Source organism: Amyelois transitella, chromosome 28, assembly GCF_032362555.1.
Source record: "Amyelois transitella isolate CPQ chromosome 28, ilAmyTran1.1, whole genome shotgun sequence".
NCBI lineage: Eukaryota > Metazoa > Arthropoda > Insecta > Lepidoptera > Pyralidae > Amyelois > Amyelois transitella.
In genome coordinates, this window is record NC_083531.1 from 2,252,157 (window position 1) to 2,269,823 (window position 17,667).

At 35.8% G+C, this 17,667-nt stretch overlaps 2 protein-coding genes across 3 annotated transcripts in view; one reads left to right on the forward strand and one right to left on the reverse strand.

The window, feature by feature from the left end:
- Window positions 1–17,667, forward strand: part of LOC106134385 (uncharacterized) — a 72,863-nt gene that overhangs the window by 7,440 nt on the left and 47,756 nt on the right. The window lies entirely within an intron of this gene.
- LOC106134386 (uncharacterized) overlaps window positions 1–17,667 on the reverse strand; it is a 33,145-nt gene that overhangs the window by 5,445 nt on the left and 10,033 nt on the right. For both annotated transcript variants that reach the window (XM_060952488.1, XM_060952489.1), the window contains exons 2-14: window positions 16,278–16,781; window positions 15,903–16,020; window positions 15,331–15,567; window positions 13,478–13,578; window positions 9,696–9,860; window positions 8,648–8,770; window positions 8,212–8,325; window positions 7,729–7,858; window positions 6,823–6,946; window positions 5,653–5,807; window positions 2,539–2,635; window positions 2,008–2,138; window positions 63–256 (exon numbers count right to left, since the gene is read on the reverse strand). In XM_060952488.1, coding sequence (XP_060808471.1) covers window positions 63–256; window positions 2,008–2,138; window positions 2,539–2,635; window positions 5,653–5,807; window positions 6,823–6,946; window positions 7,729–7,858; window positions 8,212–8,325; window positions 8,648–8,770; window positions 9,696–9,860; window positions 13,478–13,578; window positions 15,331–15,567; window positions 15,903–16,020; window positions 16,278–16,730 — 2,142 coding nt within the window. In that variant the 5' untranslated portion in view covers window positions 16,731–16,781. The remainder of the gene's footprint in view (window positions 1–62; window positions 257–2,007; window positions 2,139–2,538; window positions 2,636–5,652; window positions 5,808–6,822; window positions 6,947–7,728; window positions 7,859–8,211; window positions 8,326–8,647; window positions 8,771–9,695; window positions 9,861–13,477; window positions 13,579–15,330; window positions 15,568–15,902; window positions 16,021–16,277; window positions 16,782–17,667) is intronic.

Consider the following 17,667-nt stretch of genomic DNA (forward strand, 5'->3'; position numbering starts at 1 on the left):
GTAGTTTATATGCTTTAATAGTACCATAACTTAGCATTCCTCTCCCAATTTATCTTCATTACCTGTGACACTGCCCTGCTGAAAGGCAGCACATTGCTGTCATTGTACAGCAGTTTCTCATTATAAACCCTCCAGCTGTCCTCTTCAGCTCTCTCCAGATCGTTCACGTCGTCAGGAAACACTATAGAGGCCGACCTTGCTACCCTCACTTCTGTATTCTGGTTCAACGGCCCGGCTAGACGCACAAATGGTTCACCTGTAAAAGTATTAATTGAAAGAACAAATCGAACAGATTAGAAGGAAAATTGTACTCTTAATTGACCAGCTTGCATGATATGATTGATGAATGAAGCAAAAGTATGCAGGGTTCGTGACAAATGTCGTAAAAAGTCTCAGCTTACAACTGCAAGAAAGAGGCTTGATGGATATACTACTCTGTCAAGAAAGTATCGGGAATGGATTATTTATTTATGGTTCCAAATTCAAATTTTTGTTTTTTTTGTTGTTGTTAGATTGGCACAACTGTTTTCCATTTTGGCGCGGAGTTTGAGTTGCATCTGTTGTTTACATTAAATACAGTGCTATTTTTAGTTATATCATATCTAGTGTGTATTGCTAATTTCATAATGGATAAAAACATCGAACAAAGAGTTTGTCTTAAATTTTGCATTGCCAATGGAATATCGTGTTCGGAGTCACTGAAAATGTTACAGAAGGCTTACGGTGAATCGACTTTATCAAAAACTCGTGCTTATGAGTGGTACAAAGCGTTCAAAAGCGGTCGAGATGTGATGGAAGATTTGCCTCGCTCTGGTAGGCCATCAACGTCTGCAACTGAAGTTAACATCGCAAAAGTGAAGGAAATAGTGACTGAAAATCCTCATTCAACTTTGAGAGAGATAGCCACCGAACTTTCTGTATCTCACGAGTCGATCCGTACCATTTTAACTAATAATTTGGGTATGAAACATGTTGCCGCTCGGCTAGTCCCAAAAGACCTGAATTTTTTTCAAAAACTCAATCTCATGAGAGTCGCTGAGGACATGCTAGAACGAGTCAATTCCGACCCAACATTCATGAAACGCATTGTTACTGGTGACGAGACGTGGGTTTACGAGTTTGACATGCAAACTAGTCAACAAGCTTCGGAGTGGCGCCTTCCAACTGAACCGAAACCGAAAAAACCACGCCAAAGTCGTTCAAAAGTCAAAGTCATGTTGACTGTTTTCTTTGACTATCGCGGTGTTGTGCACTCGGAATTATTGCCGGAAGGTCAAACGGTAAATAAGGAATATTATTTGAGTGTTATGCGGCGTTTAAGAGAGCAAATCCGACGAAAAAGGCCAGATTTGTGGAAAGAAAATTCTTGGATTTTGCACCATGATAATGCACCTTCGCACAAGGCCATCATTGTGAACGAATTTTTAACCAAACACTCAACAAATACCATCGAGCAACCACCATATTCACCAGATATGGCTCCAGCCGACTTTTTTCTTTTTCCTAAACTCAAATTACCACTTCGTGGCACCCGTTTTCAATCGGTAGAAGACATAAAAGAGAATTCGCGGCGAGAACTGACCTCAATTCCGGAAACAGCGTTTAAAAAATGTTTTGATGATTGGATTATTCGTTGGCGTAAGTGTATCGTTTCTAAAGGAGCATATTTTGAAGGTGATAAAATAAATTTGGATGAATAACAAACAGTTTGTGTATTATTGATCTTTTCCTGCTACTTTCTTGACAGAGTAGTATATCGGATACAGTTGCTCCCGTGTCTATTAAGTTTTTGACCTGCTTTGAAAAAGCTGAAATATTGAACAGATATCTTGTTTGTACGATAATGAAATGTCTTATGCATTTAAATATTATTTGTGGAGTTCGTCCATTCTCTGTCTGCCCCTCGAAGAAAGGGGCGTTATCATATATATTTATCCGTTTAGGCTTTTCGCTGATGTCAGTCTCCTGACAAAATTATTTATTTAAAATTTGAAGATGTAGACTCACCTAGCATGTCCCTGCCAACAATCTTTATATAAATCTTGGATGCTTTAACCGTTGGTATGCTGATTTCGTCTACTACTTCTGAGACAGGGTTGTCTTTGGTCTCGTGGCCGTCTGTAGTCATTGGCTGGTAGCTGAAAGTAGTAAAAGATTCAAAAACCAGAGTCAAACATATGTATATTAATGTTATTTATAGTTATTCCATTACGACTCAAAATCTTAGCTAGCATGCTGTCTAGGCCTTTCCATAAGGACTTTCCAAAATGTCCCCAAAAATTCTTTTTAACCTTGCTTGCCTTGATGCCTGCGATATATCACTATAATGTGCATATCGAGTATCGCTTTCCTTGCGTGCGATGATATCAATGCGTCAAATACTTTGTATTTTTTTTTCAATTCTAATTTTCAATTTTTATTGTCTATATATATAATAATCGTCGCCATTTCTTTTTCAGTTGTCATGTGAATACATAGATGGCAACTGGAAATGAAACCGGTGTATCATGTTTTATAAACACGTGATAGAATTCATACCTAAAAGGCAGCTTGGCAAGCTCAGTTCCATACTCGTCAATAAGAACTGACTCCCTCACGCTGGCAACTGGTCCTGAAACTCTCAGCTTCCACGTTCCTGTAAAAGAAAAAAATTCTTCGGCTCATTCGCTGTTTTGATACTGAACCTTAATTCAAAGAGTTAACAAACAATTTCTGTTGGCGCGGTGTTTTAGTTTAATTCCCTTCAAAAAAATCAGATTTTGGGCTTCACTCCCGTGGAACGTTTTAGGGGTTACTTTTCTAAGGTCTAGATTATATCTCTGTGCCATAATTTATCAGAGTAGTTTTTAAGTTTAACAATTGTTTAACAACAAAACAATATTAGTATAAAAGAAAACGTTCCAATCAGATATTTAGGTAATACACGCCTGAAAATTTTTCCCCTAGAATCAAAACATTTAAACAAAAATTCAAGATCAAACCGACTACGGCTTTTACTGGAAAATATCACTGTGACAGTTTCTGATGATGTTTTTCTTATCAAAAACGTAAACTCATTCCGTTTTTAAAATGAGCTAATATTCAATTAATTTTATTAATTAATCTATTTTCGACACATGACGTAAGTATTATTTATTAATGATTGATTTCCACACGGGGCCGCGACCCGCGCGATAGTGGCGACCTCTGTAATCTCCGCATCTCAATTTCATCTCAATGACGGTACTATCAAGACACTATCTTCCGCTTATTCTTGTAAATAGATTTACATACTCGTGTTTGAACTTATTTTGTACTAATTATGCTTCATGGTTTTGTTCATTGATTTCATATTATTGTAAACCTTCGTATATTAAATATTTGATGTTAAGATATTTCAATTACCGTGTTCTTTTAGGACAAGAAGGTCAATTTGTTGTCCGCCACTTAATTGATATCATACTCACATCTTAATTGTGGTCTACCTTTGTTTCTCTTTTGATCTCTATCCAATCCAGCAAACTGTTGCATCTGGATTCGTGTTAAATTTAGAAAATTGATTGTTTTTAATTAGTGCGGAAGTAATTTGTAAAATGATTCTTTGTAAACAAAAATATTTTTGTCAAAGAATCGAAAATCGAATATTTTTTCTTTATTGTAGGACATTTTTAACACCACTTAATAATTTTCCTAATATTTTCTTAACGTAATCGCTACTGCTTGATATAACTGTATCCAACTTAGTGTTAATAACATAGAATCGTTCAAAGGTTTATAATGTAAGTACTTATATAGTAAATAAATATGTTTAATTTTCTTATAAAACGATTTTTCATAGTTAAAGACAAACATTAAAAAATATATACATATATAAGGAGATAGTTATAGATGCATCAATAAATTAATGAATTAATCTAATCTTGTTTATTTGCGCGTTAAAACGATCAATTCACGCTACCGATGAAGTCAATAAGGAATATGATAAGGAATAACCTACAAAATATCGATATCATTTGAACTTTAGTTTTGTTTCGTCAGTAGTACGCGTCTGTTCGCTTTAATTTTACGCGGCATTATTGTTATTTTTTTGTTGTTGTGAGTATTCGTGCCAGTGTCTTTTAAATTCTCAACTTAGGCATCTAATTTGAATACGGAATTAATTTTTGTACTGTAATAATAATTGATAGAGAAAATTAGGCAATTCGTTTTGTATTGTTACAGCAATATTATCCGCGTTTCCGCCGTTTTTCCTCTCCTTAATCGTTTCCTCTACTTCTCTCACGCAATTTATAATGACAGCGATTTTAGATTACGATTGAGTTTCGACATAGTCACGTAACATTAACACAAAAAAACTGGTTACCTATGATGTCACGGTCCGGTGAGTTTAAACTTAGAAATTCGACATTTGAACCTGCCGATACGAATCAAGATTGTATTGAACACAGTGCAACATTTGTGTCCTTGGCCTAGAAAAAGTGCGTCGCCATTTTTTGGAAGATGGGCGCGCTGTCATCGTGACATCTTAAGGTTATTTTTTTTATTTATTTTTAAATGTTTGCATTTTTTGTGCCAGTGTTTTGATCGTAAATGAATTAATGTTTGGGGTCTAAGTTTAACAAGCATGTCAAATGATTATGTTTTTGCTAACAATTTGTTTCGCAACATAAACGGAATCAATTTATTTATAATAACTCTGTCAGTTTTTTCATGTTATTTTTTACTCTCCGTCTCATTCACTACATCCGGTTTTTCGTTCAGTTTGACCGCTATACCATTAACAAAGTTATTTGAATTTATAATATCTTATAACATACTCCAGTTATTTATTTATCTGTATTTCTTGCATGGTTATTCTTCTTTCTTCTGGCTTTCATTGAAACCATTTCACCCCTAATCGACTTCGTAAAGAAGGACACACAAAACTCAGCCTAGATTTCACATCAAGGCAGAGTTTTTCTTTCGATTCGGTTCTACATACGAGAAATGAAAAAAGTATTAAGGAATTGCGGCTAATAGAAAGGGAAATCCTCCGGGAAAGATGCGTGATTTTATGTATTTATGTATGTCTACATACGCCTATGAGAATAAAAAATCACGTTTACTAAGCAGATCTGTACACCCGAGAGTTGTTTAAATAGTTTTAGTTGCCAGAATGTCAGTCATTTTGCCCTTTAGTACGGGCATATTAGTCTTTATTTCTTATTTATGAACATAAAAGTAACCATGAAAGAAACGTAATGAGTATCATATTTTGACCCCATAGTTCACTGAACCAAGTTTTTGTGGTGTTATGAGTTGATTGACCAACGTAAAAAAACACGGGTGAAGATTATTTTCAAACGTAGCTGAGATCTGTGCAGCTAATTACAATGTAATGTTGATCCTCTATCAATATGTTAAATTCAAAGATCTGAGTACGCAAAAATCATCAAGTGTAACAATATTGGTAGTTTCTACGGTGAATTATCAGTCTGACGCCAATTCCCTTTAAGATTTGTATGCAGGAGACATAGTAGGAGTCCAGAAAATAGAACTTCACTGTAAGAGCATCGGGTCTTAGAACGCTCAACTATCGAGGAACAACAGAACCGACCCTAAATAAAATGGGCTTAAGCTTAGGAGATCAAAGTTGGGAGTAGAAAGAGTTTCTTTTAAGATGTTTTCACTGACCTTTCGAAACAGTCTCCACGTCAAAATGGAGCCTCGCTCGGGCTCTAACGCAGAGTCGGTAGTCGCACGTGTCACAACGGAGACTGAGGTGCCAGACTCCCACCATTGGGTCCACCGGGCCCACGTTGGAAGTGCTGGCTGGGATTACTGATAGCCTGGGTAAAAAATATACAGGGTGTGACATTTAAAACAACGGCATCCTTTTAATCCATAGACTATACCCATGCTTCTGAGCCATTTAAGCCTATTTTACACAGAGTTGTCGAGATCGCTGATCGTGGATTTTGATAATTTTTTTTTTCGTACTTTCTGAAATATGAACCGATATTTTTCTTTTAACGTTTTTAAATATGCTTTAGATGAGTACCTACACTTAACAGTTAAATTTATGCAGGTGAATTTAAAGTCATTATACAGGTATAATAAAAGATGCCAGTCTGCTATGAAAAAACCGTATACAGCAATACACTCGACCGTGTAGATTCCAGCAGAATATTAAATCAGAAAACTACATCTTGTAGGTGTTAAAGAGTGGGAATTAATCTTTTATGTCAAATATTTTTATGTGTTGATGGGACTTTGAAGTGCTGATACTGTCTTTTGTATTAAAATTTCAAAGCTTTTGAGTCATTTAACGACACGACGTGGAACAATGGTCCTGCAAACGTTTAATAACGATTAAAATTATTATTGACAAAGTCACAAACAAAGGTTGTTCTAATTGGTAAAGATCGTGTTAGTATATAAACAACAATCTCGGTCATAGAAGCCGGTCAAAAGCATGATGACACATGGTCCTTTGGACCGGATTAACATTCACACATTAATCCTGCTTATCACTGAGATAAAAAAACAAGAACAGTTACAAACAGTGTAACGTGTCTAAACCTTTGAAACAGTCCTTCGCCAGCTGATGACCGCAATCTGATTAGAAATTTATGAACTAAATAGACATCATTTTAATGAAGAATACGTCCTGCTAGTGCTGTGTTTTCTATCAACCAAATTTTTGGCGAAGCACTTTGATTAGCATATGGTTTTTGCATATGGTCCAAGAAAGACAAGGAACAAATTAGCTATGGGATGATACAAAAAATTGCGATGGATGATCGGAGTTTTTGCACTAGAAATAATTAAGCATAAGAATATCTTGTAAAAATTTAGTCTTACATGTCCTCATCAGGGTCCACGCCGGGGAAGACCAGATATACATCCCTGGGTGAATGGCCTTGGCTTTTTGATGACGGAGAGAAATTAGCCACCGATGTACTATTGTATAAATCGATTTGGGGGCCTGTAAAAGATAAAATTGGAAATGGCTTGTATTGTATTAAGGGAGTTTTTGATTCAGTTTAATCATATGCCATGACGTTGAACATTGATGTCATGGTCTCTGATGTTGCTATACCTAAAATATCATCATACAAGTCTAGTTCTATTACTGGAGTTTTCAAGACTAACATGATATATTCGTGATTGCATTCTTAGCGGTGGTGATTGCGTGCTAAGTTCTGCCTTTAATCTAACAGGCACAGTATGTGTCAGGCTAAGGATATGTTGGACTGACAATATAAGGCGTTTCAACGAGCCCTCAAGAGAGGTGTAGGCCTGGCTAAGCAATGTGATATAGAAAGAAAGGTTAAAAGAGCATCTGTCTGATCCTACTGAACTGTCTATGCACGTCACTGCCCTGACAGTGACCTTGGTAGCTGCCACAAATAATGTGAATCATTATAATGATGATGATGCAATTACTGTCATACATTTCCGATGACAAAATTGAGATGAACCTCCGAGATCGTTAGCGTTTCAGTAATTTGCCGTCAAATTGTTGGATTCAACACGATTTCTCGTAAAACACAGCTGATTTCGCGGATTTCAAAAGGTAGGTAGGTTGAATTTGAATTTGTACATACGACAGTTTAATATCTACATTCTTTACTTGATAAATGAGTAACATAAATCATGGTATAGACGCCGAATAATGATCATTAGTCTTGTACCTTCGGCAACGAGGAACTTTCTTTAAACAGCCTTGTTAAGAGTATTGATATTACCATCAAGATATGAAATTACCATCATTAGGCGGGTAAAGCACGGCATGTTCAACAGCGCCCTCTATGAAGATCTTGAGCGCAGTGACTCCACTCTCTACAGGCATCCCGAGGGAGATAGCTTCCCCACCGCCGCGCCGTACTAGTAATGTCTGGAAGGAGAGAAATATTAATAATGTACCGGTTATTATCTGTGATACTCGTATTCTCCGCCATCTTTTAACGTTCCAGCCGAATATTTAACCGGAATATTATGTGAGTAACAGCGGAGTAATTTTGAGAAATATCAAGAATCAACATGGATTGGGCTAATCTGACTTTTTTAACAAATTGAATTATTAAATTTGTCTCTCTCTTCCATAATTGCGTGTTCCCGCTAAATTAAATCTACTTCCATTTTTTTATTGGATTTTTTGGTGCCAACAATAAGTGAATTTTATGAGCATGCACACTCTTCATATACGTGTTTGTACCTTTCTTAATTTGTTCTTAATGTTATACTCACCTCGAATTTTTCTGTGTTCAACTGCGTGTTTAGTCTTGCCTTTCGACCTCCGAGCAGGTCCATCGAGTCCCATTGATCAACATCTGTTGCGAGGTTACTGGAGCTATCCATTTCCTGCAGTATAAGATATACATACTTATACATAAGTCCACCCAGGACTATTCCATTATGAGCAGTTGTGGAATCTGTGTAGCAAACATGGTTGTGGAAATTGATCACCCGGGTGATTTCACCTGGGTGGTCAAAGTGGAATATACCGTTTTTCCGACATATCCTGTCGCCCGATCTCGTGATGACAATAATTATATCTTAGATTATTCGCAGATTACACGAACATCGGATATAGTTTCGACATTATCTACCCATTGGTGGTAGATTAAATAATTTCAAGCCTGAAGTCGATGCGCCTGAACTATAGATGTCAGCACAGACTCACCATGACTTGTAAATTGTAAGGCAGAACGTCACCCTCTGTGTGCCTGGAGACGTTTCTGAGAACTTGCAACTCCATCTCCGATTCCTCGCTGGGGTGATTGGGGTCTGTCCATATTGTGTACACCTGGAAATGGACGGTCAGATAGATAGATAAAACACTTTATTGCATCATAAGAGTAAAACATACAATAACAACACAAATGAGACAGAGATGGTACAAAGGCGGAAGGAAACCAGATAGATGTTTGGCGTCGGGATAGAGTTCAAGGTTGAAAAAGGAAATCAAAGGTCAAAAGCTCAGGCTCAGCTTAGGCAAATTCTTTGCAGATAGGAACCGAAAATAATACACCAAATAATAATACTAAAGATCACAACACACTAAAATCATCCTCCTGGCATTTGTCCCAAGAGGTGAGTACGCCTATGACCACGATCCTATGTAGACTGGGTAAGTCAGGTTTTTACACAAAGTGACCTCCGCAACCTTTGCAAGGATACTTCATATTGGATCATTAGTTCACATTCATTTGCATGTACAGGTATCACACAGTTTCAGCTCACCATAAAAGCTAAATACACAACACGAACTACGGCTCAAAAATGTGTTTCAAAATCTGCAGTTCATCGCCCCTTATTATCTCTTGGTCAGCGCTGATATATTAATAAAAACAGTATAATCTGGTCGGCAATTAATTTGGTCACGTGTAAAAAACTTATCTTCGCTTACTGTATGCGAAACGTGTTGACTAATAGCGGATTATTTGTTGAGAATTTTGATGTAATCGTTTCTTGTCTCAATTTGACGAAATGTCGTCATGATACTGTATGAAGTAACACTTGGATCTGTTTTTTCTTGTCATTGGGTTACCGGTTAAAAGCATTTGTCTTCCAGAAACCATAAGGTTGTCGTACCACTTGTTTTAGTGGTAGGTGTTATTCTTGATGTCCATCTTTCTAACGGTGACGACTATTGTCGTCAGGAAGTACTATTTATTGTATTTCCTTAATGCTGATCTTTGTTCATCACCTATGTCTAAATAGAGTCTCACCTTAAGCCTTTTCTCCACTAGCGCCCTCAAAGCCAGCGGAAGTCTTTGGCTGTCACCAGCGCCTTTATCGGTGACGACGAAAAGGGCGCTATCGTAAGGAACTAATTTTGCAGCAGACGTGAGAGCGCGCATTGTCCCATCTGTGTTGATGTCCGTGTTGACTTCCTGGGAATTGACAGAACCATTATCATGAAATTGTAAGAGTGAACCATGGAAAAGATTCCTCTTTTAGATGGTGGGCAAGAAATCAGTTACTATGTACCAGTTTAGCGTGACCTTCGTGTCTTGTGACTTTTGTCTCTTAACCCTAAATACGTGATATTTGTGTATTATATATACATACATATAGTCACGTCTATATCCCTTGCGGGGTAGACAGAGCCAACAATCTTGAAAAGACTAAATGGCCACGTTCAGCTATTTGGTTTAATGATAGAATTGAGATTCAAATAGTGACAGGTTGCTAGCCGTAGCCTATCGCCTAAAGAAGAATCCCAAGTTTGTAAGCCTATCTCTTAGTCGCCTTTTACGACATCAATGGGAAAGAGATAGAGTGGTTCTATTCTTTTTTGTATTGGTGCCGGGAACCACACGGCACCATATATTTTTGTATATTTGTGTATCAACACGAAAATAAAGACGGGAACAAAATAAAGTCTGCAAATCTTTAACATTTAGGTACGTTAAAATGTATCGGGCACGTCACATGCGTTATTATAACTTACTTCGCGGTTTGGTCCAATTTGCATGTGATCTTACAGATGATTACATTTTTCATGTTGTATTATTTTATCTTCAAGTGGTACTGTTGGTTACACAAATGATTAAAGTATCTTGTGGCGAAATGATTAAGATTTAGAAGAATGATTCACATTGATTTTTTTTTATATTTGTCTTCTTATGAAATCTTCTGTATAATCATAAGCATTTACAAAAGTTTGCCTTTCTTAAAAAGGGAGAAGTATATATGCAGTCCTCACGAGATTGAAATCAGGAATAGATTAAGTAGTATTATTTTTTTTGTGATGTAATCGATGTGAAACTAGTCTTTATGAATGTACACTGAATTGAAATACGAAAACATGTGTATTATTTGTTAACATCTAGAAACATCATCATTGGTATGTTAATTGTGTTTTGTGCGATACAGTTCATTTCTTATTTCAAAGAGATCTTTTGCTTGTGACGTTTGATTATTTTCGACTTGATAGAATCGACAAAAACTATATAAATGAAAGGGGACACTGTTTGAGATAACGTATCAACACACGCCCCAACCGCCTGGGCTTGAGACACGAAATTTGGCATGTTAGAGTAAGATCCCAGAGCCGTAAGACACAACTTATTTTCTAAAGAATGGATCTTTCGATTCTCAGTAGTCTTTCATGTACTTTTAATACCTGCATGTTTGTGAGACTTGCCCGGTGACACCTGCGCAGGTACCAGGCGAGAAAGGTAACTAAAAATCACAGTTACTTAACTTAAATTTTTATGACTGATTTTTATATATATTTTATAGACTATTACTCTGAAGTCATATCAGAGAAGTCAGACGCTTTCCATGCGCCAGAACTTTTGTCAGACGCTTTAAAGCTCTATCAAAAAAAAATAAACTTAATTTATTTTTAAATGTCTGACTTTTATATATGTTATTCAGATAACTATTACAAAGTTGTATTAAATCAGTCAGACAGTTTGTAATGACCAAATACCCCTTAAACACAAGAATTACTCAGCCTCGAGTATGAACGCGATAGCACAATGCGCATGCGCGTCAGAGTAAAATATCTAATATTTGAAAAGTACTTACTGTTTTCAATTTCATATTTTTGCATATCTATTCAAATACGATGAAATTTATAATTAAAATAATAATTAATCATTTTTAATATAATATAATATATTGCATATAAATAGGGGAAAATGAATTTTTTTGTAGCAATAGCCTTTCAAAAAGAATGATTTTTATTTTATTTAAAAAAATATATCTATTATAATAATTTCAATAAAAAAATAATTAATAATGATTAATCAATTGAATAATTATTTTATTGTCTCTTTATCATCTTCATCATCAAAATAATCATTTGAATTTTCATCATTTATTAAATCTCTATACTGTCCACTCAAGTCATCGTCCTCATCATCAGTTAGATTGTCGTTGCTGGCAGAATTTTCCGTAAAAATAAAATCATAAACAATTAAAAAATAGTATAGTAATAGTAAACCTATAACATATAAATATAAGTGAAAGGCGACTAAGGGATAGGCTTACAAACTTGGGATTCTTTTTTAGGCGATGGGCGAGCAACCTATCACTATTTGAATCTCAATTCTATCATTAAGCCAAATAGCTGAACGTGGCCATTTAGTCTTTTCAAGACTGTTGGCTCTGTCTACCCCGCAAGGGATATAGAAGTGACCATATGTATGTAGTCTACTTTAATTTCGACACCACCGCAACGGCTTCGATGGTCCAGTGGTTAGCGCGTGAGACTGTGAAGTTGGCGGTCCGAGTTCGAGTCCCAACAATAACAAGATATATATTAATTTTTATTAAAAATATTTTTTTTTGTGTTGTTTGAGTATTTATTAAAAAAACTGAAAATCAAAATACTACATATAATCATACGGTAAAAATATTTTGTCTGTACATTTAATATTTTGACTGAAACAAATAGAGAATTTTTTTTTACATTTTTTGTCTGTCTGTCTGTATCAGACTGTATGATTAAGATTCAACTCGAACTTTACGCGGACGACGTCGCGGGCAACAGCTAGTATGCAATATATTATATTATTTTAAAAATGATTAATTATTATTTTAATTATAAATTTCATCGTATTTGAATAGATATGCAAAAATATGAAATTGAAAACAGTAAGTACTTTTCAAATATTAGATATTTTACTCTGACGCGCATGCGCATTGTGCTATCGCGCTCATACTCGAGGCTGAGTAATTCTTGTGTTTAAGGGGTGTTTGGTCATTACAAACTGTCTGACTGATTTAATACAACTTTGTAATAGTTATCTGAATAACATATATAAAAGTCAGACATTTAAAAATAAATTAAGTTAATTTTTTTTTGATAGAGCTTTAAAGCGTCTGACAAAAGTTCTGGCGCATGGAAAGCGTCTGACTTCTCTGATATGACTTCAGAGTAATAGTCTATAAAATATATATAAAAATCAGTCATAAAAATTTAAGTTAAGTAACTGTGATTTTTAGTTACCTTTCTCGCCTGGTACCTGCGCAGGTGTCACCGGGCAAGTCTCACAAACATGCAGGTATTAAAAGTACATGAAAGACTACTGAGAATCGAAAGATCCATTCTTTAGAAAATAAGTTGTGTCTTACGGCTCTGGGATCTTGGACTAGTAGGTTTCTTTCTAGGGGCGCTAAGAAAGGATTTTACGAAATAAAGGAAATGGTTTTTCCTGTTTTACGCATGCTGCTTCATCAGGAACACCTCTTCATTGGTTACTAAGGACTGAAAGGCCACGAGTTTAGGCGGCTGCAATTTGCCAAGTAAGTTCATGGGAAGTGTAGTTTAGTGAGAATGTTAAAAATTTCTTAAAATTCACACGGACATTGTCAATTTTGAAGAAAAAAAAAAGGTCTTATTTAGAAACTGTGAAATTTGATTTTTAAAGTATCTGAAGGTCCTTCAGAATATTTAATCCCTTCAGATACTTTTAAAATCAAATTTCAGCGGGTCCAGCTGCGGACAAACTCTAGTGATTCATACCGCTGTCAGTCTTCCGTCTTCAATGCTCACCTGGTATTTCATGAGTAACTTGGACAGCGCTTCAGAAACTGCCCGGTCACCTATCCCGTTGCTAGACGGCTGAAGACTGTGTCTCGAACGCCAATTGACACCTACAATTACAAATGTTGCTTCAATATGTCCTGAGAGACGGGCTGTTTTAAAAATATGTGCGCATCAGCTGTCTCATTGACTACAGACAAACTCTTGTCTTACAGATGGTGTCTTTCTATATTTTATTATTGTATTTAAAGCTGTTACATTACTACCACGTTCATAAGTCACCTCAACATTATTCGACGTAGCAGAATACCGCAACCTATCGCCGAATCAAACTGAATAAAAACTCAATTTATTTAATTCGTCCTTATTACACATTCATTAAAATTAAAATTAAATTTTTGGATTTTACCCATAAACAAAATGTCATCTGCTATCTCGCTCATAATAGTAGTACAATAGTGGACAGTTCAATTCGCGGGTTCAAATTGCGCGCTCTGATTGGCTCAACCGTTCAAATATTTTCGCGCCAATTAGAAATTAGATTACTGCGCCGGTGTATCGGTGTAACTTGTGGTAATACTGTACTAGCATATGATCATGTTATGTTTAACTTAGTATTTGAATTAATTTATTTTTAACATTGCACATTCGTTTTCTTTTATTAACGCTTTTTACAATAAAGTAAAAAACTTGTGGCCAGCACACATAATAATTGCTAAATCTAACCTTGTTTGTGAATGTAAAGACATTCAGACCTTTATGTAAGCGTCACGGTCCAGTTATATCGGCCGGGTGTGAGTATATTTCGATTAATTTCCATTGAAATTTAATAATATTGAAAGACACTTGAGAAATCTAGACACACTGAGTGCGTAGATTTCGTTCCCATTATAATAATAACATTATGTCCTCAAAGCCGCTTTGAACATTCAAATTAATCATTTTTTATTAAAAAAATCCCTACCTACTTGAAAGTATATTAAATATAAACGTGTAGACATAGAATTAGAAGGTGTGTTAAATCTACTCATCCCACAAGCAGTTCTTACCTGTAGTCCTACAATTTCAAGAACTGTCAACTAATTAGGTTAACATATGTATTAATAACATTTTGTACTACGGATTGCATGCTTTATTTGAATAGAAATCTTACAATAACGTATTTGTTTGTTTCAGGTAAGATACTGCACAATTTGAAAACTCGATTTCATCTGTAGGTGCAGGTAAACACTCAATTTTAAGAGTCTTTATTTCTTTATTAAAAAATAATGTTAAAGGCGACGTAAGCAAGTAATTACTTGATTATGGGATAGACAATCCAGCGGTAAGACGCGAGCGACTTCTAAAGATTTTTCGATTGGACATTTAAATTTATTTAGATGCTAGATTAATCTGTGTAATGTCATTATTTTGCCGGCATTATTAAAAAAAAAGTCTTTAGTTTTAAAACGTGGAACGCAGTGCTAAAGTTTTGATTCGAGATCCTCATAATTAGTATCCAACCTTCAGTCAGTGACATAATCTGATTGTTTCCCTTTTATGCGTTTATAATTACGCAATTTGTTCTGCAAGTAGTTTGTAATGATCCATTTAGTGGCGTAGGAAAAATGTATGAATCTCTTATTGTTACATTTGTAATTGTAGTTATTGCCGATTTAACTTGAGACGGAAATAAATGATCATCTGCTGATCTGACTTTCTTCAAGGACAAGTTTTTCCCTTTGGCGTTATTCGCGTTCTGATTCAAGATTGGCTCTGTGACTAATTTCATCAGTGTTCAAACTAATATGAAAATCTTTTCTGAGAGACTAGATTAGACTGTTTGTTAGTTTTTTTTGTCTCCTCTCCATAATTGTACTTACCATTAGAGTCGTATCCAATGATGATGATATCCGTCAAATTTAAACCATCAACAACGAGATCATTCCAAACAGCCAAGGCCCTGTTCAGCGCCACAGGCCTAAGAGGTACCAGGATGCCAGTGGGCGGGCGGAGCCATGAGTCTTCAAGCCAAGAACGGAGAGTGGTGCTCTTGCTGACTGCGGGGGAGGGGCGCGGCTTGTCGTAATTACGTTTGTCGACGGGCGGGTTAGGGCCAGCTGTAAAACAATGTTCATGATTCATGTTTGCCTGGTAGAATTTTTCGTAAATTGAAACGATAGAATTGAGATTCAAATAGTAACAGGTTGCTAGCCCATTGCATAAAAGAAGAATCCCAAGTTTATAAGCCTATCGCTTAGTTGCCTTTTCGACATCCATGAGAATGAGATGGAGTGGTCCTATTTCGTAATGCAAATTGTTTTAGGGTCTATCAAGTTTCTCTTCGTCATCATACCTTGTTTCCATTGTTTCTTGATTGCTGTAAAGCTCGGTGGCTTCAGCACGTGAAATAATCTATCATTATTATTCTTTAGTGATTTTGTTAAATACGTACAATTTTCGGTCTTAGGATTTCTCTGTCCCACGTCCATTTCTTCGTCCAACTCAGCTATTCTGGGCACCAACCCATCTGAATCCACCGTTCTTGTGGTAGGTAAGGCCGTTGCGTCAGCCTGTAATCAATAATATAAATTGCCGTGGGTATAAAAAAGGCAAATGCATCGCAAATATATAAATCTTAATCTAATCCGCTCTTTCGTATGCTAATTGTTTGATTTTTCGATTACAAGTAAAACTCTTCTAATTTTTATCCCTACTTATTTTTCTATATCCGACCGGTGTGTGTTAGATCAGCCAGTTTCTTTTTATATATATAGCAGTGATGCTATATTCCAATCTACAACAAAAGCAAAATATTGTCATTACTCACCTTCGTATTGAGGCGGTCATCAGAATAAATATCCACCATGTCGTCTCTGCTTTTGTAAACATTATTGTCTATTATAGACAATGTAGTGTCTGTATCCGCTTCTGTTGTTGTAGTCGCTTCATTTTCTTCATTACTATTTTCTACTACATCGCTTAGCGCCAAAGCTTCTAGATATTCTGTCGTCGTTGGAGCGTCATCAACAGTTGTAAATTTATCTACCACTGTACCATTATCGTCAGCGTCTTCAATGATATCTGTTTTGTCCAATTCTGCAGTATTTATTTGTGTCTGTGTGTCTTTAATTTCTTCGTTATCCCCACTGCCTCTTAACAGTTCTGATGCTTTAAGTTCATCGATGTCGTAGTTCAGTTTCACTTCACTGTCGCACTTTATGTCACTCAACACACACATGCACACTAAAACTAGAGCCAATTTAGTCCTTGAAGAAGCCATGTTGATTTTAGTTCAGATGTCTCTTAGCATATTGTTGAACCGAAGATAGATCTGAAACAAATTAACGTTGTAAGATTTATTTATTTCAAATTCACACCAGAATAATTATTTAATTCAAGACTAAATAATAAACAGCACGCAGTTTATTTATTTGTGTAAGTGAAGAAGTTTATTTATTTGTGAAGCGAATATCCGGATAGAGCGTTTTTTGCGGAAATAGGACCACTCCATATATTTTGTAATTTTGTTGTCGTAAAAGGTAGGTGTCTTGGGATTCCATTTGTAGGCGATGGGTTAGCAACCTGTCACTATTTGAATCTCAATTCCATAATTGACCCATATAGAGCTAAACGCGGCCTTTGAGTCTTATCAAGTCTGTTAGTTTTCTCTGTTAACCCCGCAAGAGATAAACACGTGATTATATGTATATATATATGTAAGTAGCTATTTCTTATAAATAAATAAACAATGGACAAATTACACAGATCAAGGTAGCCCTAAATTAAGTTGGACACTTGTTTTACGTAGGGGACAATATTTTACAAGCGATCAAGGAAAACAGTCATCGTAATATAGTACTTAGGTATTATAATTTGTAGTAATATGCAAATATCATTAATCATTTATTTATTAGCCCGACCATCAATACCCGGAACTAGTACCTAATACGACTATAGAAATAAATAATTTATGATATAATTATGAAAACGTATGTATGATTCCAGTTTTATGGGAAACTAGCTTCGCTCGCGCGAATTTGGCGCCATCTACAAAATAATACAGGTTTTTAGCAAACCCCGCGGGTAATTGAGTTTTTACCGGGATGAAAAGTATATCTTGCTTCAGACTGTTAATTATATATATATGTATATACGCAAAATATCAAGAAGATTGGTTCAGACGATATCGCGGGAAGGGACAACAAACAAATGAACTT